Consider the following 26299-nt stretch of genomic DNA (forward strand, 5'->3'; position numbering starts at 1 on the left):
GACTGGCCAGAGGATGAAATCCTTCAGAGCTCTATTTGGTAAGCCTGCGTAGGAATTTGACAGGATTTCCTGTCTGACAAAGTCCTGGTGGATGGATGTGCAGGCAGGCACGGCACCACAATCCCTGCAGGTGAGGTCATCAGCAGGCCTTGCCACACTGCTGGCTTCTCTGCCTAACTGGAGTTTACATCTGAAATTTTTTGGTGGAGGAACATTAAATACTGTACTTAGAAACCCACAGAATGGCAGCTGGTATTTCTGAGGGTGGAAGAGTACTTCTTCATCCAATCAAGAGGAGCAAAGATCAGCTAAAGCAATCCCCCTAGGGAGGAGGAAGACGAAATATTTTGAAGAAGTTGAACTATCAGTGAAAAGAAGTATCACTTTTCTATAATACTAACACAATGAATGACAAAATATTCCTTTCACCAAGTCATGCATGAAAGCCAGTGGTGTCCCCAGACAAATGCAGTGGTAAGGAAAAAAGAAAAATAACCACTCCAGGAAGTGCTCTTGAATTATGATTAAGGAACTGAATTGGAGCAGATTCAGGGAAGCTGAAAGTTCACTCTAGTTGAGTTATGACCAAGCAACACTTGTGGCTGGCAGCCAAGGTCACAGGGCCTGTCCTCCCTCTGCCCGTCCTCCTGTATCTGCTAATAACACCAGGGACAGGATGCCAGGGGAATCATTTAGTCCACCTGAGGGCACGTCCACATTAAGTAGCACCCGAGGTGCAGGGCAGCTGTCTGGATGCACAAGGTCATGAGCAGTGGATCAGATGGCTTGTGAGGGGTGTGGAGAGATGAACAAGGTCAGAGTGATCCACAATGCCACTCGGAATGAGTGGTGGAAGCCAGAGAGAGTCAGAGGAGAAGAGAACAGGAGCATAATGCAGGAAAGAGAGGAAAAAGAGGAGGGCACAGTACAAAGTGGGATAGAGAAAAAGAACAGATACAAAGTATTTTGAGAAAGTCCTTTTCAAATAGATATTCAAAATTCAAAACAGTAATCTGGTCAGCAAACTTAAGCCAAAATGACTAGACAACCCAAGGCTTTTTTTTAATCATAAAAAACCTACACAGATTTAAATGTCATATGCTTTCTGAAGTTTGCGAGCTTTTGCTAAGAGAATCTCAGGAATAGTCATGTTTAATCCATGTCTCTAAGCGCATCCCTTGCTTCCTTGTATGGAAAAGAAAATAGCATACTAGCTACTGCCACATATGAATTCTAATTTTTCCATCTGAAATCAAAGAAACTAAAATTGTTCAGCTTCCTAAGTATTCCTAATTTGTTTAATCTTATGTTTAGCATGAAAATCACAGTACCCACTTTATCGGCTTTATTGCTGGTACTATTTGCTTGCAGAATGGAGTTCAGCCCTGTGGGCGGCTTCTTCCTTCTTTCCCTAAGCTGGACTTTCACATTCACTAGATGCTGAACAAAGAGCTTCCCGGTCCCCTTTAGAGCCTCCTGGCAAGGTGCAAGAGTGGGAGCCTCCTTTGTCATTTCTTAAATACACACTTCCTACCAAAGCCCCAGCTTGGTACAAATGGAAACAGGCAGATGGCCAGAGGAACCGCATGTGAACCTCCTGCTTAATTAAACTTACTTGTCATCAATAAGTAGAATTTTGAAAGGACATCCATGAAACTTTAAGAACTGAATCCAGTCCTTGAAAAACCTCCGTGAGGTTCCTGACTTTGCACAACCTAACCAGTTCACAAAACTGTTCAGATCTGGCCACGTAGGCTCCACACGGTCAAACATGTCAATACCTTTACTATTTTAATCGAATAAAAGTTAATTCAAATAAGGCATCACAATGTGAAAGACTGCACTTCTGACCTGTTACAGACCTGAAAGTGTTGTCTGTGGCTTAAGACAGAGAATGCAGAGAACTCAGCTATGTTACAACACGCATAACTCCACAGTTGTAGATTGTATATTCCCCCTTGTAATCCGTACTTAATTTCTTTTCCTTTGATCTTTGTGACCTTTGCATTTTACATATCTGAATGATAAATTAACAACTCGCTAAATTTAACAGAGAGCACTTCCTTGGATAGTCCGCTCCTCAAACAGAGCTTACCAAATCTATAAAAGGGTAAATCAGACAAAGCAAGAATTCAGATGTTAATCGTGCCAATGCCCTTCCTGAAGCCTGAAAGCTCGGGCCTTCCTACCAAAATCACATACTGAAACCCTATCCTCCAAGCTGATGGTGTCAGCTCACAGAGTCTCCTGGGCAATGATAAGATCATATAGGTGGGACCCTCGGGACTTGGATTAATGTCTTTAAAAACAAGCCAAAGGGAGACAGACCCCTGCCCCTGGCACCATGTAAGAGTGCAGCAAGAAGGAATTCTGAGTCAAAAGCAGTCCTTCAGCAAATGCCAACTCTGCCTTTGAAATTTATGAGGAATAAACTTCTATCTTTACAATCCACCCAGTTTGCTAGTTTCTAATAGCAACCTGGACAGTGGCACTACGCAAAGGCTAAGCTTCAAAGTCGAATTTCACGGGAAAAAGCAGGTAAGTTCCCCCATGGATTTCACTTCTGTAGTCAGTACGATTACACTAAGCATCTCCACATTGCAGAGAGCTGACAGGCCATCCCGACCTTACTCGGTATTTTATGCTCCATAACAGGATTATCAGCCAAGCTCTCTACGAAAGCCCCTTAACATTGAACTTGCCCATGGCCCTCTCTGTGCAGAGCTGAGATCAAGAGCACCGGTACTTGGCTCAATAGACTCAACTCTTTCTGTGGTGCACAGCCATGGCATTGCCCCTCTGTCACATATAAGGCTTTTTCTGGAGAAGATGGGTGTTTGTGATCCTTCCATGTCTTTGACACTCAGGAAAAACAGAATAGGGGGACCCATGTAAACAGACTATTCAGGAAGACTCAGAACTGTTGTCAGTTAAAAACTAACTATACTACATATTTATAATCTAAAATCCCTGTCATTTCACAAAGCACTTTATACTAGATACCTGTTTGAGCTAAGCCCTTTAAACTTGCTAGAGTTTACTCAATTACAGAAAAACAAGCTAGTTGCTCATCTCCAGTAGCACAAATTACACTAAGGCCACAGTCATTCCTGAATCCTTTCAGTCTTCCTCAACCGATATCACCCCTCAAGCAGAAATGAGCCAGAGTTCTTTCTATGCAAAGAGAGCACAGCGTGAGCTGTAATCTGAGACAATGACACAGCGGATGGGGTCCAGAAATAGTGCTGTCAACTTAAAGACTCCAGGGGTTCTCTCCAGTTCTATTTCCTCGACTGAGACATCCAATTAGATAAGCTACAAGACACAGGGGACGTCTCTCTTTCAACGTATCAGAGACCTGCATACTTAAGACCAGATACAGAAGTTCAAGATGGCGGCAGTACCACTGTCCTGGTGAACAGTGAGGCAATAGAGAGGATGCTATTTGGAGGGAAGGAAAGAAGCAAGACAAACAAGGAGGGAAGAAGGGAGAGAAAGAGCCAGTAAGGCACAAACCTTACACATTTGTAGTTTAAAGTATATTAAGTCATGTGCCAGTGTCCTCCTGATTCCTTTGTTTAGAAGACCAAACCCCTCTCTGATTTGTTGCTAAGCTCAATTCCATCATCCTCCCCAAAGTCCTTGGCCCTCAATAGCAAGCAAGCACTGTCAAGCATGCAGGTATCAGATCCATTCCAGTGACGGAATGTCAGATAACACAGGTCGGGGATTGAGGCTTTTACGGTCATACACAGGGTCAAGATTCCCAATGAATGTAAGTTATTCCAATACGAATAGATCTGAGGCTGGAAATGCAAACAGACTGATAATTAAATGAGCAAGAATCAACCGCAGTTCTCCATGGGATGTAGCAGATGAGCCTGCATTCCTCCTTTGCAGCCAGCTCTCTCCTCTCCTCTCACTAGCTATGATTAGCCAACTCCTGATTCAGAGTTCTTGGTTATCACCAATATGTCAAGTGTTTATTAGGCACCAGGCACCGCTCTATTCGTGCATCTTAAACCTACAACCCTTTCAAGGAAAATATTATTATCCCTAGTTTACAAGTTAAAAGTAAGACATAGAAAAGCTTGCCTTTCAGATCTAAGCTTCCCTGCCTACCCATGCCACATGCTGACCTCTCAGCCACTGTAGCATATTGACCGCTGAAACTGAGTATGTGTAGAGCCAGAGGGCAAACTTGGCTACTGGTCCTCTGGAGGTGGCCACCTTGTTTTTGAGACAAAGTCTCAAGCATGGCTTGAAGCTCATGGTTTAGGCTCGGCTCACTGGCCAACAAGATGCAGAGATCCTATCTCAGCCTCCCCAATGCTGGGATTAAAGTGCACGCCATCATCCCAGCTTTCTAACGTAGGCTCTATCTCAGGTCCTCATGTTCGTTACCAACTGACTTGTCTCCTTGGTCCCTCAAATGTCTTTATTGAGGTTGGAGTCATGATGGGCAGCTACTCCTGTTCAGGTCCTCCCCCTCAATGCCGCAGAAACCACAAGTCATTAGATTCCCAGAGTCAGCTGCATCAGGGGCTGAGCTGTCAGCACTGCCTCCCGAAGGAACTCCTTTATTAACCCCAACATTTCTCCCACTGAGCAAGTCCCTCTCCTTTTACTGTTCTCACCTACATGTTCCTGTGCGCTTCTGAGTGTGAGCCCAAATCTATTCATTTCCCTCCCCCAAATAAGTGTAAGATGTGCTCCTTGTATATACATCAGTAATTAGAACAGAATATGAGGTTTGCTCACATGTGGAAGCTAGAGACGCAAAGAAAGGATGACACATATAAAAGGGAAATTCTTCGTCATTTAACTGAAGAGTGTAGTTTCCAAAAGTAGATTATTTAATAAAATAATGAGGACCAGAACAGGAATATCGATTAGCAGTTGAACAGTTGGAACTGGAAACAAAGAAGCAGCAGCTGCCAGTCTGAACTGTATGTCAACTTTGCAGAAAAGAAAATCTTTTTGTATTGGTTCTGCAATAAAACAGCTAAGGGGCTGAAGAGAGGGCTCAGCAGTGAGAAGGGCATACGCTTTACAGACCTCTGCTCCCAGCATCCATGCAGTAGGTCACCACCATCTGACACTCATAGGGAGACCCATAGCCCTCTTCTGACGCCACAGACAGCAGACATGTACATGGTGCACATGCATACATGTAGGTAAAAAGATTCATTCATACCCATAAAAATTTAAGAATAAATATTTTTGAATTATTTAAAAAAATTAATACTAAAATTTTAAATGAATAATCAGAAACTAATGGCAAATAATAGAAAATTAGTTAAAGAACTAAATTTCCATTTACTTAATGAAATAGTATATGTGCTTTAAAAAATATAGAAGAAAGTATGGTAATAGCCAACGCTATTAGATCAAACAAAAACATAGATTAGACAATGTCAAGTTCACAGACATAGACATTGTTAAAGGAACAATGACAAAAGACAAAGCTACTTCTACATCACTGAATTTATGCTTAACAGAAAGTATGGGCATTATTTTTAAAAATCTTCTAATGATTTCGACGTTTAAGCATGTGCATATGTAAAGGAGTACGCATGTGCATGAGCACAGGTGTTCATGGAGGACTAAAGAGCGTTCCAGACCTCCAGGAGCTGGAACACAGGTAGCTGCTGCTGCAGCACTCAGTGTGGGTGCTCGTTCAGAACATCAGTCCTCTACAAGAGCCGGTGGATGCTATGCTCTTAACCTCTGAGCAACCTCGCCAACCCTCTAAACACACAGGTTTTTTTTTTTTTTTCCTTTATTAACTTGAGTATTCCTTATTTACATTTCGATTGTTATTCCCTTTCCCGGTTTCCTGGCAAACATCCCCCTCCCCTTCTCTATGGGTGTTACCCTCCCCATCCTCCCCCCATTACCACCCTCCCCCCAACAATCAAGTTCACTGGGGGTTCAGTCTTGGCAGGACCAAGGGCTTCCCCTTCCACTGGTGCTCTTACTAGGATATTCATTGCTACCTATGAGGTTGAAGCCCAGGGTCAGTCCATGTATAGTCTTTGGGTAGTGGCTTAATCCCTCGAAGCTCTGGTTGCTTGGCATTGTTGTTCATATGGGGTCTCAAGCCCCTTCAAGGTCTTCCAGTCCTTTCTCTGATTCCTTCAATGGGGGTCCCGTTCTCAGTTCAGTGGTTTGGTGCTGGCATTCGCCTCTGTATTTGCTGTATTCTGGCTATGTCTCTCAGGAGAGATCTACATCCAGTTCCTGTTGGCACTTCTTTGCTTCATCCATCTTGTCTAATTGGGTGGCTGTATAAGTATGGGCCACATGTGGGGCAGGCTCTGAATGGGTGTTCCTTCTGCCTCTATTTTATCTTTGCCTCTCTATTCCCTGCCAAGGATATTCTTGTTCCCAATTTTAAAGAAGGAGTGAAGCATTTGCATTTTGATCATCCGTCTTGAGTTTCATGTGTTCTGTGCATCTAGGGCAATTCAAGCATTTGGGCTAATAGCCACTTATCAATGAGTGCATACCATGTGTGTTTTTCTGTGATTGGCTTACCTCACTCAGGATGATATTTTCCAGTTCCCTCCATTTGCCTATGAATTTCATAAAGTCATTGTTTTTGATAGCTAAGTAGTATTCCATTGTATAGATGTACCACATTTTCTGTATCCATTCCTCTGTTGAAGGGCATCTGGGTTCTTCCCAGCTTCTGGCTATTATAAATAAGGCTGCTATGAACATAGTGGAGCATGTGTCTTTGTTATATGTTGGGGCATCTTTTGGGTATATGCCCAAGAGAGGTATAGCTGGGTCCTCAGGCAGTTCAATGTCCAATTTTCTGAGGAACCTCCAGACTGATTTCCAGAATGGTTGTACCAGTCTGCAATCCCACCAACAATGGAGGAGTGTTCCTCTTTCTCCACATCCTCGCCAGCATTTGCTGTCACCTGAGTTTTTGATCTTAGCCATTCTCACTGGTGTGAGGTGAAATCTCAGGGTTGTTTTGATTTGCATTTCCCTGATGACTAAAGATGTTGAACATTTCTTTAGGTGTTTCTCAGCCATTCGGCATTCCTCAGCTGTGAATTCTTTGTTTAGTTCTGAACTCCATTTTTTAATAGGGTTATTTGTCTCCCTGCGGTCTAACTTCTTGAGTTCTTTGTATATTTTGGATATTAGTCCTCTATCAGTTGTATTGGTAAAGATTGGTAAAGATTGGTAAAGATCTTTTCCCAATCTGTTGGTTGCCACTAAACACACATTTTTTAAAGACCAGAGAACTTATGAACCAAACTGTCAACAGTGATTGGGCGAGGGAAGATTTGAATTAATTCCAATTTCCTTTTTTGTCTACTAGAATTATTGATTTCCTTATAATAAATATGTCTTAGCTTTTAAACAAAAGGATCACTTTCATTCTGAGAAGAGAAACAAAAAAGCAATGCGTCCAAATACAATTGTTTAAAGAAGCCAATAGTAACAGTATTGCCTTGTAAAAGGGATGCCAAGGGAAGGAGAAGTGGCCGTTCACAATGAGAAGAATTGACAGTAAGATAAAAGGAGGCAACCAGAAAGATTTGGGTCGGGTCCAAACCAAGCAAGGCTTATGAGGCTGTGTTGAGAATGAGTGGTGACAGACAGGACTGCAAGGACCAGAGATAAGGAGGATGATCAGGCTGGATTCCACATACCTGGCAATGATGTCTTGACACATAGCAAAGGCCTGAGTCAGGAGGGAATGAGGGAGGTGGTGTGAGATGCCTCTCTTAAAGAAGAAAGGACACCTGCTTGTAAAGGTGGTGGCAGCGCCTTAGCTGCCCTTTTATTTGTGTTTGCCCTTCTTATAAGGCAGCAGGTGGATCGGGATGGCAGGATGCAGAACAATGAGTTATTCAGAACACTGGCACTGAGGTCACTCTCTTGGGTCTGCCATAAATTTAACTTGGGCAAAATGTCTGTCAGAAAACAATGTGTGATAAAAGCTGATGCTTTCTAGTAGGCGTGCACAAAGCATACAGTGGTGTCCTCAGGAGTGAAGCAGCTCACTGCATAGGGACCTGGGGAACAGACACCAAATGTTGTCTCCCTTCTTCCTCTTCCTCTTGCCTATGTACGAACTTTCCTGACCCATTTTATACACGTATTGGCTTAATTGCTACTTCTGTGCCTCTCTGTCCTGTTTGATCTGTTGGCATCCTATGAACAGAAGTCTCCTAATCTTTCCCACTGTGTATGATTCGAATTCAGTTTTTTTCCATATCCTTCTGAAAACATTGCTTACGCCTTTCCTATTCTAAACTATCCTCTAACTGCCTAGAGCATAAACTGGTTTCAGGATTGTTTTATCTGTCCCATCCACTATACTGCAGTAGCAAACAGATGTACCCTGTCATGAGGTACTAGCACTTTTCCCAGACATTACAACTTTGTAGTGAATTTCTTACTTACACACACACACACACACACACACACACACAGAGAGAGAGAGAGAGACAGAGACAGAGACAGAGACTGATTTGTACATGCTACAGTGATACAGACCATAATTGCAGTGATACTCCTATGGACCTCTATAAGAACAGTTAGGGGGGTCAGGGGAGGATAGAGGTGGGAGAGAATAAAGAGGGGAGTGTCTTAGTTCCGATTTCTATTGCTAAGATAAAATATCATAACCAAAGCAACTCTGGGAGGAAAATGTTTTCCACATTGTAGTTCATCATTGAAGGAAGTAAGGTCAAGAACTAAAAAGGGCAGGAACTAAAGAAAAAGGGGCAGGATCCTGGAGGCAGGAGCTGATGCAGATTCCACAGAGAGGTGCTGCTTACTGGTTTTTACTGGCTTGCTCCCATGGCTCACTCAGCCTGCTTTCCTATGAAACCCAGGACCATGAGCCCAGGGTTGGCACCATCTACAGTGAGCAGGGCCTTGTCAGTATCAGTCACTAAGAAAATGTCTTACAGCTGGATCTTAGGGAGGGGTTTTCTCAGCTGAGGTTCCTTCCTTTCAGATAACTCTAGCCTGGATGAAGCTGACATAAAACTATCCAGTATAAGGAGAGAGAAAGGGAGAGAAAAAGAGAAAAGCGCTACTTGAAGTGATTAGTGGTCACACTTCATATCATAGCACATCACAGTGGAGGCTGAAGCTGGCTAGAACTGAGCTAGTCAGGCACCTGGCAAGAGCACCATGCTTAAGTGACATGTAAAGTAGGAGAAAGTAACATAGCCTATATAACCCCCTTCCTCAAGAAACCAACCTGGTAACTTACATCTGGAAGGAACACGAGAGTAGGCCATGTTAGGCAACTCCAAGTCAGAGTTATAGGACCACAGAAATTCTGAGACTGTAGGAGCTCTGCAGGGAAGGGAGGCATACTACAAATGGGAAAGTAACCAAATTATGAGAACAGAAGGGAGCCATCAGACAGACTCTAAGTCATGTCATTGGCAGAGCACTAGTGGAAAATGCTGGACTTCTTTTTCAGTGACTGGGCACATGCGTCCATTATTGGAAGCTGTGTTCCAGGCCATCTCAAGAGTCTAAAGCAGCAATGAGGCCGACAAACATATTTAACAGAGTCAAGGCTGCCTCAATTTTTATGATGTTCTCCCAAGGGCTACATATACTGTGAAATGATCAAGTATGATTCCTGGTACCTCAGTGCTCTGGTCAGTAGTTCCACTACATGTAAATTAATCATCATTTTAAGGATCTATGGAGGGCCCCAAGCTCTCTTGACAGCCAGCTATTGAGTCACTGCTCATGCGCAGACAAGCTGCATACATCTCTGTCTCTCCAGGCCTCCCTACTGCTCTGTGAGCAGACGACCATACGCCTTATAACAGCTCTTCCAAAAGGAGGCTCTCTTGCCATCTAAAGTAGAAACCGCTCTGTTTCAAAGTCCTGCAGTTTGACCAGGTGGCAGAGTTCACTTCTCACAGCCATTTCCCTCCTGCAGCTGTTTGCCGACTTCCTACTCTGTATCTTTTCAAACAACAGGCATGCAGATAAGGAATGCCCTAATAATTCGAAGGCCGAGTGCAGACTGATCATCTGGAGATCATCAGACTGTTAATATACTGGGTAAATCCAGAAAACTCCGAGTATCTCAATTCTTAAGACTAGCTTCCCATGCAAAGATTAGCAGTCAATTCTGGTGGCCACGGTACCCTGCAAACATCATGGAGACCAACTATCAGTTTCAAGTTTCATCCGCTCTAAGAAACAGTGCATCACCTGAGTGCAAGAGAAGACACAGAGGACACTTTAAGGTCAGGAGGGAAAATAAAACACTGTAATAAATAAAATCCATATCGCAGGACTCTGCCACTGTTTCTTTGCTGAGATTCAGGACTCCTCAGAGGAATCAGGCATTTTTTTAACTTGAGTGTGTATTTTCCAAAGATGCTGCTACTGCTCTTGCATGTGTCCCCCACCTCCCTGAAAGCCACACCTGCCTGGTACGCTTTAATTTGACTTCATAGGAAGAACTCAACAGTAACTAGTACATACTCAAAGTCACAAAAGTGACAAGATTACCAAGCAAGTGCAGGCGAGTAAGACTGTCAAGGACTAAGCCTAGCAAGTCCTCTAGTAGATCAAAGGGTGGGAGGGGCTAACAAGGAGGATCCTGAAGCCTGGCTGTGCTAACCATACCTCTACCCAGCTTATCTAGGGCCCCTCAAACACTCATGCATAATGTATTCTGTCTGCCTCAGATTCCTCCATCTTTCTTCCTGCCTTGTTGACTTTGTTCAGTCAATCCGGTGGATCTCTTCCGGTGATAACTTCTCTCCGCTGAGCATCTTTTTCAAAAAGTCTCTTCCAGATGGGCTCTCATGGCACGGTGACATCTCCCTCACAGCTTGACCAGAGTGGAAATTTCATATTACTCTATGAGAGTGCTTGGCATTTGGTGTCTGCTCCATGATACTGGCAAAGACACAAAAGCGAGGTATTCTTGCTCTATCTCACTGCTCAGCACAGGGACTTGTAGAGCAGGCCATGATACAGATCTTACATGTGAAGCTGTCTTCTATCAGTGTCTCACACTGGTTTTTTTCCCCAGTGAAATAATATCCTCTTTCTCAGGATTCCAGGAGCTGGTTTTAGATAGAATATTCTCTTTTTGTACTTACAGTGTCTAAATTAAATAACCTATGCTCATCTCTCCCCACTTTCTTGGAACACCCCACTGTGGCCTAGTTTCTACTTCCCTAAGGGACACCCATGTGTACACACACTCACCACCCTACCTTTCCATACCCTACTTTTCCTTCAGAAGAATCCATAATGTGAATATTGGCATATCTACCACTCAGACCATAACAAGTTCACTCCATGGACTATAAAGTTCAATGTGACTACAGTCTAGATAAACAAACAAACAAACACCCATTTTTCTTGGTCATAGAAATTGAACCCAGAGCCTCATTCATGTTTTTCAAGTACTACATCTCCTAACCCACAAATGAGTTATTACACTCATGTATGTGAGTCGGGGCGGGGGAGGGGGTACACACGGGCAGACTACCAGAAGCAATATACAGAGAGTCAATGTGATTCTCATCAAAATCCCAATGGCATTTTTCACAGAAATAAACTTTCCTAAAATTCACATGGATGCACAAAAGATCTCAATAGGCAAGCAATCTTAAGTAAAAAGAATAATGCTATCAATACCACAAGAGCTGATTTCAAGTTATATTAGAAAGTTATAGTAACAAAACAGTATGGCACTGGCATAAAAAAAGACACAAGGAGTGCAATGCAATGCAGGTGCAGTGCGGTGTGGTGCGTTGCAATATAGCAGAATGGGAGGACCCAGGAATGAACCTGTTTAGCTACAGCCACCTGACTTCTGATAAAGGCTCTGAGCACATGATGCTGGGGAAATACACAGAAGAATGAACCTAGACCTCAGTCTCTCATCCTGCACAGCTCAAATGAACCAACTCAAAATGGATCAAAGACATTAATCTAAGGCCTAAAGATTGTTAGTGGAAAACATCTCAGGGTTCAGGCTTAGGCACAGACTTTCTGGAAAGAACTCTGATAATTTAAAAATAATGATAAAAATTGACAGATGGAATTCCATAAAGTCAAAAGGCTTCCATACATCAAAGGAAATAGGTGAGTGACTGACAGATTATAAAATGGGAGAAAATCTTTGTCAGCATATATCTAATAGACTGCTACTTAAGAGTATATAAAGAATTGAAAAAAACTAATTATCAAAATAAAATCCAAAAACCTAATCAATAAGTGAGCTAATGTAATGACAGTTCTCAAAAGTTGCAGAGCAAAGGGTCAATAACCATAGGAAAGCACATTCCACATCCTTAGCCACCAAGGAATACACCGAGAAGACAACTGCTGGTCAGAGTTCAGAGGAAAAGGAACACAGCTAACAGGAACATTAGTTAAACTGCTGCTATGGAGACCAGTATGGAGTCCCATATAAACCTCAAAATATGACCCAACTAAACCCTAGGTCAATTAACCAGAGAAACTGTTGCATTTATGTTTATTGTGGCACTATTCACAGTAGGTAATGTAATCAGCCTATGTGTTCATCAGTAGATGATAGATAAAAACATTGTATACACATATAAATGTAAAAAGGTTACACATATACGACATATACAATGGAGTTTTATTCAGTCATAAAGACTAATGAGATTATATCATTTACTAGAAAATGGATGCAGCTTGAGATTATTGTATCAAAGTAAGTTAAACTCAGAAAGACAAATATTGTGCCTATTCATTTTTGAATCCTAAGAGTTTACATAGACATATAAAACCATTTATATATACACAGTATATACATATATAATAGAAGGAAGGCTGGAAGAAGGAAGGAGCTAACTCAAGCAAGATAAAAGGGAAGTTATGGGGGAAATAAAGCCAAGTACATGAAATACTGCAAAGAAAACATCTTTATGAAATCCAGCTCTATATATAATGAGTACATGCCAGTAAGAAGAATAGGTCAAAGTAATTTATATGAACCCTATAGAATAATGTAATAATTACAGCACTGTCAATCATGTATAGATCTTAAACGTTTCTAAGCACATAACTCAGAAAGGGCAATGATTACATTATATACTATGTGAATATATATCACCTATTTTTCTTAATTATGTGCGATCAAACTTGGAAAAACATATCTGTGTGAAAGGAAACTGAAGTTAGGTAAGATCGAAGAAGACTTCAGTTTTATTTGAACATTTGGATTCTTTTTAGCACGGGAGCCATGTTACATATTACTTATGCAAATTAAAGTTCATTTTCAAAAATGCTAAGAGAATCCTTCAATACAATTACAGCAAAATGCTAAGACTAGGCCTACAAGTCCTACTGTCCAACATGAACATGTGCACTAACACCCAAGATAACTATATAATTACAAGAGATAAGATATGCCGAAAGTGAAGGATGACTATATTTTACACATAAGAGAGGATAGTCGGGAATTCAGGAGGTTATGGGTCTTGCTGACCTAAGTTTGTTTGATCCCTGCGACCTGAGAGTACCAACTTCCAAAAGTTGTACTCTGACCCTTCACTGTGCACCATGGTATGCATGGGGATGGGCCCATGAATGTGGGCACTAGACAAATGAGTGTAATGGAAAATCAAGCTCAGGACTGGGCAGTAGTGGTACACACATTTAATCCCAGCACTCAAGGCAGAGGCCAGCAATACTCTGTGCATTGAATGTCAGCCTGATCTAGTGAGTTCCAGGACAGCCAGGACTACACAGAGAAAGGAGGAAGACAAGGAGGAGGGAGGAGGAGGAGGAGGAGGAGGAGGAGGAGGAGGAGGAGGAGGAGGAGGAGGAGGAGTTCAAAAGATTCAACAGACAGCATTAATTACCATCTAAGGTTAAAAAATAACTTTATCAGATTGCTGTCTTACAAAACTATTAATGAAAAGTTACTGGACTTCAGATGTTACTATTTTAAGCACCAAGTGTGGGCAAGTAATGCTTAAAGACAAAAATGGAAGTTTTATTTGACTTTTAAATGTACTAAGTATTTCTGCAAAAAGGAATGATATTCAATTTTTTTTACATTTATTGACCCCTAGTTTTAAACAAAAACAGTATCTTCTAAATCACAAAAGCATACATCCCATCAGATTATACTGCTAAAACTCAAAAGGTATGCCTTATCTTTAGATCAACAAAATTTTTCTCGTGAAAGTCTCGGCCTCCCTTTCTCATTTCTGCACGTTCCAAAAGGCCTCCCATGCCCAGAAGCAGAGTATGAGGTCTTGCATCACACCATTGGCCACTAAAAACACAGCCGAAGAACTTTAATGAAAATATAACAATCAGAGTCTGAACTCTGTAACCACACAGGAGAAACATCTGAACTGATGCCTGACAGAGCTGCAGGCCAGAAAGTGCAGGAGAGTAGCGAGAGGATGACTGTATTAGGTGTGGAAAGTAAGCCAGCATTATCCAGCTCCTGTCACTGGAGGCTGCACACCCTTCTTAAAGGGACCCGGCATCCAAGGTAACAAAAATTATACAAACACACCCCTCTGCCACAGGTCAGGGTGCAGCTGGCAGGTGTGACAGCATTGTCACTGAATGTCACTGAATAAATACTGGTTTCGCAGTCCCTTTTTAAGTGTCCCCAGAATGTGCTTGGGGAGAGAGCTAATGCTCAAAAGCAAAACTCCTTACAGAACAGCAGCAATATTCCTGCGATCTTAATCTTAGTAGTGACAAAACTTTGGAAGAAGGCAGAGTTCACTTTCCAGCCAGTACTCAACTGGCAGTGCACCTGGCACCGAGCGTAACAAGTACCCAGTGTTCCACCCCTGACTAACACAATCAATATTTTCCTTTAAACCCACAGCCTTTCCCAGAGACCCAAGAACTGCTGGCTCGGGTTCCTGCCGTCGATTTTGGTGACTCACTGAGCCAGTCACCTGTGTGCAGCGGTTTCCCCGATTCTGGGCACCCTTCCAGATAACCACCTCTTGAGGTTAAAACAACTTCGCAAGCTCAAAACCCAAAGTCCCCTCCACATTTAAGCAACTAAATCCTGGGTACTAAAATTCCTGAAGGGAAGAACAGAAATGACAATAATCAAGTGAACAAGGATGGAGCCTGTCCCATCCTAGGAGATCAGAGACTGTAGCTGCTTTCTGGATTGCAAGAGAACATCCCTCTTCTACAGGGTGAACTTGTGGGCTGAGACATCACTGATCAATGCAGATACCACCAGTTCATCTGAAGTCTGTGCGGGCTAAATGCTCATTCCACTGAGCAACCAATCAACGCCTCCCTTACACAGGTCTGCCTCTCCTTTATCCCTAAATGATTTTAAGGCCACAGGTAAATCTGTCCCATCCCTGTAAATGAGGACCGCCTGCCACCTGTGCAGCTGAGCACTTTCCTACCTGGCATCACCCAATGAAATCAAAGGCGTCACAAGAGTAAGAACACTCAGATAAATTACACTGCAGAATGAAGGCTTAAAGAGCTTATATAACAGCCATAAATTACTGCAAATTGCTGCACTTCAAAAGAGACTTTGGCATACTACATGCTCCTTACGGTCAACAGATAAGAAAATTGCATCATACATGAAGGCAGGCAGGTGTCTGCAACAGAGATAAGAGATTTTTAGAAAATAAACGTTCAACCGCGGCCAAGGCACAGAGTGCACCCACCACAGAGCCCTTTTAAATAAAATGTTAAATAAATGTATGCCCAACTGAGACCTAATGACTGCTTGTCTTACGTTCTTACAGGGATCAAAGCCACACTCGAGGAAGAGTTTGCCTACACACGGCCCATGCAAGGATGCTAGGTGAGAGCTACCCCGCTAATTTAACCCATTAAAGGTTAAGCATGGCAAGAGGATACCCAAACCAGTCTCGGTAACAGAAGTCTTCTGAGAACCACGTCCAACGCTGCTTGCTTCTGCTCTCTAAGAGAGCACCAGGGCGTGAGGGCAGACAGACCAGGGGTGACCAGGACCACTGACCCTAGTAGTGCTAACTCATCATGAAGCCTCCTCTACTTATGGTGCTGACTGCAACCTGTGCATTGATTAACAGACAGCGTCCAGTAGCTGCCTTTTGGTAGTAAAGCATTACCTCTGCTGAGCTCCAGAGCCAGTGTCATCTTTATTTGACATAGAACTCCCATCTTGGGTCAGCATGGCGGTAGGCACTTGTAATCACAGCATGCAGAAGACTAAGACCAGATAAACCAAGGACAGTTTGGGCTAAACAGTAAGACTCCTTAAGGAGTAAGTACTTCTACCAAGTATGTCTGAAGAAAGAAAAGCATGTGGAAAAGGCAAACTCAGAATAGCGATTCCCTGAGGAGACGGGAAGAGAACGCAGGGCAGCAGGGGTTGTTGAACCGGACTACCTCAAAATAAGCAAAAACAAAACGGAAGCTGAAGAATGTAGGTTAACATGTTAACCTCGATTCCCTGGTTCCTTATAGCTGGTGGGAACATGGAGGTGTATTACCTTCACAAGCATCTGCTTGTGTGTGTACGTGTGTGAATGCGCGTGCGCACGTTTTAACTTTTCTACATGGGAGTAGCACTTTATAATATGTTAAAGTTAATTGTGAGCGAAAAGAAAACATAAAGGATGCAGACTCATACCTAAGCAGCTACATAGGTGGCAAAAGTCTGATCAGGGATCAGCCAAGCAACACAATTAGCACACGGGAGCCCTCCAGGAACACTAATCTAAGATAATGCATGCAACGTAAGTTAAAGGCACACCGGCATTTTCTCCTGGCCAAGGAACAAGGAGAACTCACGTAAAACTGTACTGTAGATCATACAGTAGCATTTAACTGCATCTGTGTTTGTTCATCTCAATGAAAGCCAGACACCAGGAGGTCATGAAGCACCATGGCAGCCTCATGAAGCAAAGCTGGATCAAACTGTAAGTGACACAGAAGTTCACATTTCTGCTAAGAGTTCGAAACCAACCCCAGGACTTAGGCCTATAACAAGTGCAGCTGATGTCACCAAGGGAAAATTCAAAAACAGTCTTTTCTCCCAGGTCCTCTATGAAACGAACTGAATTTACTTCCACAGCCAGGTATCTACTTTGATATATAGATAGCATCAGACTGTTATATAAGAGCTTAAGACTACGAACACATCAACTTTCTGGAGACATTTTAGCATCTAGCCCCATTCAAAGAAAAAGAAGGAATCCAAAGAATGCCAGAGAAGCTGCACACTGTTAGTGGAGAGGCCAAGACTGACAACATATAGATATTTTGGTGGCTTCTCATAACATTTCCCTAAAACTCCAATTCAAATAATGCTCATCAGTGTGGACTCTGTATTGGAGGATCTGGCAAGAATGACCTAAGGAATAGTTGTTCCATTTTCAAAAGGCCTGCCAATCATAGCCCTCACTTCTCCCTATCATCCACACCCATCACTATCACTGATTGACACTGACTGCCCTGCTGCTATTAGCAATGTAATGCGGGGGCACAATTTCATAGGCATCACAGCTTAGAAACACCAGAAAGAAAGAGATTGGTTACAGAACAAGACTGGGAGACGCAGCCAGCCAGGTGTGGTGCCATACACCTTTAATTCCAGCAATGGAAAGGCAGAGGCAGGTGGATGGAGGACAGACTCGTTTACGTAGCACATTCCAGGTCAGCCATAGTTACATAGACTACGTATGCACATATACATAGACACACACACACACATATATATACATACATACACACACACACACACACACACACACATATATATATATATCATATATCATATAGGTTAGAGAAGGAGAAACCGAGTCAGAACCAGAAGTTATCCTCCTGCCTTTAGCATAGCATTTCCAAGATTCTGGGTGCTTAGCACCAACATATGCAATTGTTTACTATGCTGGTGGCTTCCCAACGCCCATGAGAATCATGACTGAACAAAGCTTAGCACAGCTTAGGAGGGAGCTGCCTCTGGTCCAGTAGTGCCTGAGACTCTCAGGGCTGCACTACCTTATTTTGATGCGGGCTTTTTTCCTCCACCCATGCCTAGCCACCTGAACTTTCAACTTGCTAACACATCAGGCAGTCAGACATGTGATGCCTAAATTCCATCTAGACAATGAAGCAACATGTGGCATTCATTCTGTAAGCCTGGGAAGGAAGCTGACTACAGCTAAAAACCCAAATGTTTGATCCAGAAAGACAAAATTACATATTATTACAAAAGCATTAGAACCACATATACAGGAGATACACAGAGAAGGGATATTTATTAACTAACTTAAGGAAATATCAATATGGCTATATGAAATAAAATGCCTAAGAAATTACTGCAACTGACTCCCCCATTGTACATAAACACATAAATATACATATATACCCATGCAACACATGTATATGCATATATACATCTATATATATGTACATCCATATATATGTGTGTATATATATACAGCCATATATATGTGTATATATGTACACACATATATATATGGATGATACTGTGTGTGTATATATATATATATATATATATATATATATATGAAGACACTGAGAACTTACTGAGTCCACAGTACACCAGTCTCAAAGCACATCATTTTATCAAGCCTGCTTTTCCTGATCAGAACTGTCAAGCTCCACATCCTTACTAGTGTTTGCAGTTTCCAGAAACATTTTAAAATCTGAAGAGCCTTTTTGTCTTAGAATTACAGGATCATTGATAGAAAAAAAATGAAGTCCACATTCATGCATGGTTTCCACAAATTGGCCTTTTCCTCCCACAGACAGAAGAAAAGAACGCAAACACTCACCGCGGAGAGTTGGCTCCATGTAGATCGCAGTGGCTTATGGTGAATCACAATTTTCTCCTCTGGCTTCTGTTCCTTGGGCTCTGGTTCTTCATCAGAGTCAATGTCAAGGGCCTTTTCTTTGTAGTTTTGATACAGGACTGCATTTTCTTCAAGAAAGCAAGTCAGATAGGTCACTAGTTGCCCTCAAGAGCTATGCTACTTGCTCTAAAAACAACCTTTATGTTTATACAATGTTTAGTGCTGGTTTAATTAATATCTGAAAACGAGAGACAAATATATTTTGTCATCAAAGAATGTATGACATTCCAACTAAAGCAAACTTTCAATGTCTCTGTCTAGTACTCATGGAAGATGGGCAGCCTTAGCCCATTGTAATTTAGGCTACAGGAAATCCATATGTTAGGTTTTCTTCAGTCTGTCAGTGTTCACCTACCTATTTAGCAAACATTTCCTGTACAGCATAACATCTTATTTTCTAACACTAAATGGGAAAAGATACTTCGTATCCTCTTATGAACCAATAAGTCAGTGAGAAAATGAATCTCATAATCATGCATTTATTCACTCAACTGACATTTAGAAAATGTCTGCTAGACGCCAGCAACTGCCAAGCAACTGGGAATACAATGGACAAAAATGATGAGAAATCTCAATGTTCGTGAAGCTGACGTAACATCAAAGAGAACTGAAATAAACAGTTAACTTTCATACTTTCATACCATTTCAAATATGGCTATGTTGTCATGGAGAAAAACAAATGATGAGAAGGGGTAGGGTGAGGCTCACAGAGGCTTCACATTTAAGGCAAGACATAAGAGGTAAGAAGGGAAGCCATCTGTACAGCTAGGGAAAGAGAGCTCTCTCTCTCTCTCTCTCTCTGTGTGTGTGTGTGTGTGTGTGTGTGTGTGTGTGTGTGTGTGTGTGTGTGTGTGATACCAGTATGTAACAGAACGTCTGAGAAGTCAGAAGACACCTTCTGGTGTCAGTCTTTGCTTTCCTCCTTGTTTGAGACAGGCTCTCTTGTTCACAGCCGCATACGCCAGCACACCACAAGAACACTTGGGTTACACATGAGTCCATTCACACCTGGCTCTATGTGGGTTTAGGTAATACAAACTCAGGTCCCCACGTTTGTGTTCCAAGCACTTTATCTGCTGAGCCATCTCCCCGGCCCAGGAAAGAATACTTCATGAGAGTGAACCAGAAGTCCAAATGCCTTGGGGCAGGAGTCTTCCTCATGTATATGGACAAGAAGAAGCAAAGCCAATGTGGTAAGAGTTCCAGGAGAGGACTGAACTCACAGATGATGAGGAGGGAGGGTGAGTACAGGGCAGATCATGCTGGGCCACTGAAAGGACCCTGTTTTTTACTCCAAGTGGAATTACAAGTTATTGAGGGACTGAGGGCACATGATCTCACATGAATACATGCTGACAAAAGAGAAGTCGTGTATGTATAAGCGCTCTGACGGAACTGCCAGAGTATGATGCAGCCTAGAGGAAGGAGAGACACCAATGAGGACAATCTAGAACGTAGAGAAGCAGCAGAGCTCAAGGAAAAGGCAGACGGACAAACTCCAAAGCAAGAGGAAATAAAAGTCCTAGAAGCACTAATGAAAGTCTTCGTGGTTGTACAGCAGGTGTGTGTAGTGATCAAACAATGCAAAATGTACTCACAGAAACGAGCCCCACCACCCGAGTCTAAATAACCCGAGTTAAACAACTGGATTTTATCCTGAGTTCAAAAGGATTTGGTTTCTTTTACATTTTTGTTAGTTGTATTTTATCCTCAATGCAAGGGAATCCACCAGAAAGATTCAACGGGCTAGTCAAGCACTAGCTACCCAGGGGACTAACTAGGATGCCAATGGAGTAGTCAAGGTAAGGGAAGAGGGACCTGAGCTTCCCCGGAAGCATGGACTGTCACAGACTGGATGTGGGAGTAGAGAGAAGTAGATAAACTTTCAAAACTTTCCAGTTGTACAGACAGAGAGCAGGAGATAAGAACATCAGAAGCAATTCTGGCACAGATGAGGAAGATTCTGAGTTTGGTGTAGGACTTGGCTTGAGAATGCTTTCCTGCCTCAGCTTTTTCTCTTGGCAACCACACATAGCTCCATGTGTCCTGTGTCTACAGCAGCATTTGAATGTACATGAGGCTTTACTATTCTGTGATTATTCTACACATGTAAATAAGTCAAACTCAGCCTTTGGAAAGTTTTGAAGTATTTTCTGGGGGAGGCACACGGCATATGTATAACATCATTGATGCTATTTCCCAGTCATTCCCACAAAGAATGGGCTCTCATTTGACACATGGGACAGGGCTCAAGAACGCACAGGTCTTGCATCCCTGGATTAGAAACATCCAGAACCTGGCACCACGAGTTCTCACAACACTGCTTTTAAAGGTGCACTCTTGTAGGCCATTAACAGTTAAGAATCCTGCATTCTTCACTTACATATGTGCAAAAATGGATGTCTTCACCATCATACATAAGAATAGACAAGATACTCAGAAATAGATCTTGATACAAGGAAATAACACACCACTGTTCTGACTTTAAAACACTCAAAATGTTCAAGCCTTTAAGGCATAAACAAAATCAAGATGAAATTCCAAGAAGCAAAAATCTTGTAATCCTCTGAAACAATGGTTCTCAACCTGTGGGTCACATCCTCTTCAGGAGTGAAGGATCCTTAGATATTAGATATCTCATATGTCAGATATTTACATTACGATTCATAGCAGTAGCAGAATCACAGTTACAAAGTAGCAATGGAATAATTTGATGGTTGGGGGATAACCACAGCATGGGGAACTGTGTTAAAGGGCAGCATTAGACAGCTTGAGAGCCACTGCTCTGAAGGAAATGTAAGTCTGAGGGTTGTTGACTCCACACTCATACAATGCTCAGTAAACAGCAAGGGACAAAAAAGCAGCAGTTCTATGTCCCTAAGCTTGTGTTGTCACAGGTGTCCAGGGGGACAAGTTACTACAACTCTCAGAGCTTTTGATTTCCCCAGTTATAGAATCGAGGAGATGGATTTATCCCAACTAGTCAAAGTACCACATTTGGGTTTCTTCCCCAAATAACAATTACTTTCTACAATCAGTATACCGACTTGATAAATTACTCATTTGTGGTTCTGCAGGAACTATTTCACAGTCATCCAAAGTGTGTGCTTTACATCTGCAAGGTTTTCTATTAGCTTTTCTTACGGAAGGGCTTCCTTCCCTTCATTCTTCATTAAAGGATGGAAACCCTCAGCATTTCAAAGCAGTGAAGAAAGTCGGTCTACTCAAGTCCCCAGGAGCTTCCGGGCTGCAGCTGGGCCGGTTCCGTCTGCTCCGCCCAGTTGGCCCCTTGACCCATCTATTTACAGAGTCCACTAATCTGATTAGCATGTGAACACCTGGCTGAAGCCGCTTTTGTTTTTGAAATTCTCACAACAAATAATACTCAGGTTAGCAATCCCCAAGATTAAGGGTTGGTTTTTTTCTTTCTACCAGAAAACCTACATTTCCCCAAAGGTGAAGCTTAGGAGGAAAACAGGAAGTCAGAAATAAAACTCAAATGTGGAAATACTGCAAAAAGAATATTAAGAAAGAAAAAAACGTGGCCTGAGGAAATACCACAGAGGATCAAGCTTCAGGCTCAAAGAGCCTGAGTGAGAGGCTAGGGCTCCACCCCTCGTAGTGAGGCAGGTGGGGATGGAGCCAAGCTAAAAAAAAAAAAAAAAAAAAAAAAAAAAGAAAAGCTCTCAAGATATCAACTGAAAAAGTTACCAGCTTATAAACAACCCCCCACCCCATGGATAAACAAGGTTGGCTTGGTGAACACAGCTTCGTACTGGATAATCCAAGACAAAGTTAAGCATTCTTGTTTTTGTCATCTCAAGTGTCTTTGTTACTTACTGCAGTCAGGTTTCAACTTATAATTGATGTACCATATTGAAGCTGCAATAAAAGTCTGGAAAATTCAATGCTTACCTTCTCCATCAAATGTTCCTTGTCCTTTCAGCATTTTTTTCTAAGAGACAAAAAAAAAAAAAAAAAGAGAGAAAAGCAAACTGTGTATGAATAAGCCAAGTACAGCTATTTTAAGTTAAAAGTTCCTTTTTGTTATTTCCTTCAGATTTCCAAAAGCACAGGGCAGAGAATCCCCATGGCAATAAACCGCAACAATAAAATAAAGTGTAGAGCGTCCCCACATCCCGTTAAACTAGAGAAAGAATCCTCGAACGACCAGCGGTCCTGCTCATGTCTCTGTGATTCACTCTCACTGTTAAACTGAACTTTGCTCCCCCTGACAGCTGGGGGAGGGGCACATAAAATGTTATGTAATGTCTTCCCTTTAAGACTGTATGTCTAAACTAAAACAGGCTTGCTTGTGTATTACATGTGTGACATTTCTATAGACTGGTGCCGGTTGTCTGATTAATCAAAAAAAAAAAATGTAACTGCCCTCTCGCTTAGATCTCTCGTGTTTCTAAGAAGGTGGCACATACTCCAAACACCCCTCTCTGGCTGTCCCTTTTCCTTTAGGTCACGTTGTAAAAAAAATATTTAGTAAGGCCAACTGCTAGGTCCATATTAGGTTACAATATCTCTCACTTTCATACAGATTCTAAGCTATTAGTTTGTAAATAATAATAATAATAATGATAATGATAATTAATAATAAAGCACAAATATGGGGCATGGTTACTGAAAAAAACAAGGCAATGCACTGTTCCATGATTTCATGTGCTATGGGCATTCAAAAAATTTCCCCAACACATTCACATTGGATTTAATGAATGGCACGTGAGCCAGCCCAGTCTTACCTTTATCCTTCCCAAGCTAGAGAACTTCTCCTTGTCTTCCATTACCGCCTTCAGGACAGGCTGGGACATTCTGTTCTTCTTCTTTGAGCTGGTGGGACTGTCAAAATCAAAACCGCTGACCACTGCCCTTCGGTAAGATGTGGACCGCAAGCCTCGCCGAAGGGAGCCCGGGCTGTCTATGTCGTTGTCCGCTTCGCTTTCCTCCCCTTCGGGGCCCAGGGGTGCTCCCAGTCCCTCCACCATGCTGCGCACCTTGAGAAGCCTCCTGTGGGGCTCTACATTCTGACTGTTGGATTTACTCAGTTTAATTTCGGAGGCAAGGCTTTTGGGGATAATCTGCTGCTTCCCCATCTTGAGGGCCGCCGGGCTGTTGGTACTCAAAATCACGGAAGGGTTCGGTAGCTCATTCCCTTGGGAGGGCAGCCTTTGGAGGGGCAGTTTTTGTTCTGAAGACCTGTGCTGGGGGGCAGGAGAGAGTCTCGAGGGGGACGGCTCCAAGTCCCCAGCAGACTGACCAGTTTGTGATACTGGGCCAGATGAGTCGGTTTTCGGGGCAAGGCCATTGGCAGTGGGTGAAGATACCTTACTGGCAGTCACCCTGGTGCGGTCCTCACCCGGGGCGCAAGAGGCTGGGATGTCCGGAGTCCCGGAGGCGCGCGACAACAGCGCCGCGGGCGAGGACACCGTGCCATTAGCAGCGGACTTTGGGGAGCCTCCAGACGCCGCGTAGGAAACCAGGGGTGACTTGGGTCGTCGAAGTCGAGGAGAAGCAGCTCTGTAGTCCGGGGACACCGTGCGACCATTGGTCACCGGTCTCCGATGCGCGCACAGAAGCTGGGGGCTCCTGGACACCGTCCTGCCGTCTGGGCCGGCGGGTACAGGGACCGGAGTCTGTGGCGCGGGCAGAGCAGCTAGCTCCTCCACCGGGAAGTCAGTGATCAGCAGCCCGCTGGGGCTCTGGTACGACTGTGGCCGCGGCTTGCTCCGGCCGAGCAACTGGAGCGGAGGGGTAGACCGTCTCCGCCACAAAGGGGTGACGCCGTGGCTGGAAAAATCCACCTCGCTTTCGCCGTCCATAGCGGGGCCTTTGGGCCGGCCCCAAGAGGAGGAAAGCTGCTCAGGTTGCCTAAGAGGAAGGAACTTTGCCTCCGGACAACTAGTATTGTCTGGGAGCCTAGCCGGGGTCCAGTCCGGCGGTCACACGGGTGTCGCGCCGGACTCCGCAGTGCCTCACTTACCCGCCCTTTCTCGGGCACAGCGCCTCCCGCCACGCTGCGCGACGGAGGATTGAGATCCGAGCCGCAACCGATTAGATGAATCTGGTCTCTTCTGAGTCCTTCCCGCGCCCCAAGCCGGTTGGCACCTAGAGAGCTCGCCGCCACTGCAGGACACTTGGAAAGAGTTCAGCTGGCTGGGACAGCTTGCCGCGGGACACTCCCCCGCGTCTCCATCTAGCCGCCCGCCCCGCGCTTACAGCCTGCCCCCGGTGCGCGGTCTCCAGCGCGCTCACCCTTCCTGGCGTCCAGAGCACGGACCAAAGAGTGCTCCCAGTCCCCGTGGGTGGCCTGAGTCCTCACCAAAACCCGGAGACAAGCGCACAACCCAACTTCGCAGAGGCCCGCGGCGCCAGCCCCGCCCCCGCGCTACGCCCCGCCCCTCTTGGCCCCGCCTCAGCACGCCGGGGAAGCTCGCACTGAGGCGCCCTGCAGTTCCCGCCTACGCCTGCCCTGAGAGCGCTCCAAGTGTTTGCAAACTGGACGCGCACACCTGAGCTGGGTGTCCAGACCGGAGTACTGGAATGTAGGAGCGCGGGCGACCGCCCTAGGGGCCAGCTGCAGGGCGCGGTCGCAGCTCAGAACACCGCATGGGAATGATCATGAGAGCAGGGAAAGGGGTTCTTAATGATCCCCGAGCTCTGGAGATTGGAAGGGTGAACCAAGTCGGAACCTGGTGCTGCTGTGCCATTTCACTGGGCCACTTGCGGGTCTTCAAACTGCACCTCACTCGGCCTTTCACTTCGGGGGTCTCACTCCTGTGCTTGCAATGTAGACTCAAGAGGAAAACTGGCTAAAAGGCCAGGCGAAACGTAACTCTGCATTTCATAATCTTTGGGCCTTGTATGTTTGCAAGTCACACAGTAAAAGTAAACAAAATACAAAATATTTATTTAATGTGTATAATATAAATTGAAAATGTGTGTAGAATGAAATGCCTTACAAGGAATACATAATAAATCCTTATTCGAGATCAGTAGTCTGGATAGAGGTGGGCCTACCCCTACAGCCTGGTCTTTTCTCACTACCTTTATTTAGCCAAGCCAAGTGCACAGCCTTAGAGTCTTCACACTCATTTCTTGGCCTTCTGGCTTGTCACTCCGTTGGAATGGGAGTTGGAATACTCCCTACTCTTTACTTCCCCAACCACCTGATATCTTTCTTTTCTACACTACTCAAAATCCGTACACCTGTATACTTATATGTTTATGTATTAATACTTAACTATTCTGCCTTCCCATTGTAATTTTGAAGAGGGCAGGGGCCATGTTGATGGTTCATGCACACAGTAGATGATAAATATCTGTGGAGTGAGAAAATGAATGAGAGAAACGAACCTGGGCCAGTGATCATTCGTCTTTTGGATGTTGGTTGCCAAGTTGGCTCTGTCTTA

At 43.7% G+C, this 26299-nt stretch overlaps 1 protein-coding gene across 1 annotated transcript in view; it reads right to left on the reverse strand.

Moving 5' to 3' along the window:
* Positions 1-25253, reverse strand: part of Arhgef26 (Rho guanine nucleotide exchange factor 26) — a 109432-nt gene extending 84179 nt beyond the window's left edge. The window contains exons 1-3 of the mRNA XM_032898313.1: positions 23633-25253; positions 22797-22836; positions 18804-18949 (exon numbers count right to left, since the gene is read on the reverse strand). Of these exons, the coding sequence (XP_032754204.1) occupies positions 18804-18949; positions 22797-22836; positions 23633-24709 (1263 nt within the window). The 5' untranslated portion in view covers positions 24710-25253. The remainder of the gene's footprint in view (positions 1-18803; positions 18950-22796; positions 22837-23632) is intronic.
* Between the last annotated feature and the right edge of the window lie 1046 nt (positions 25254-26299).

Source organism: Rattus rattus, chromosome 3, assembly GCF_011064425.1.
Source record: "Rattus rattus isolate New Zealand chromosome 3, Rrattus_CSIRO_v1, whole genome shotgun sequence".
NCBI classification, from domain to species: Eukaryota; Metazoa; Chordata; class Mammalia; order Rodentia; family Muridae; genus Rattus; species Rattus rattus.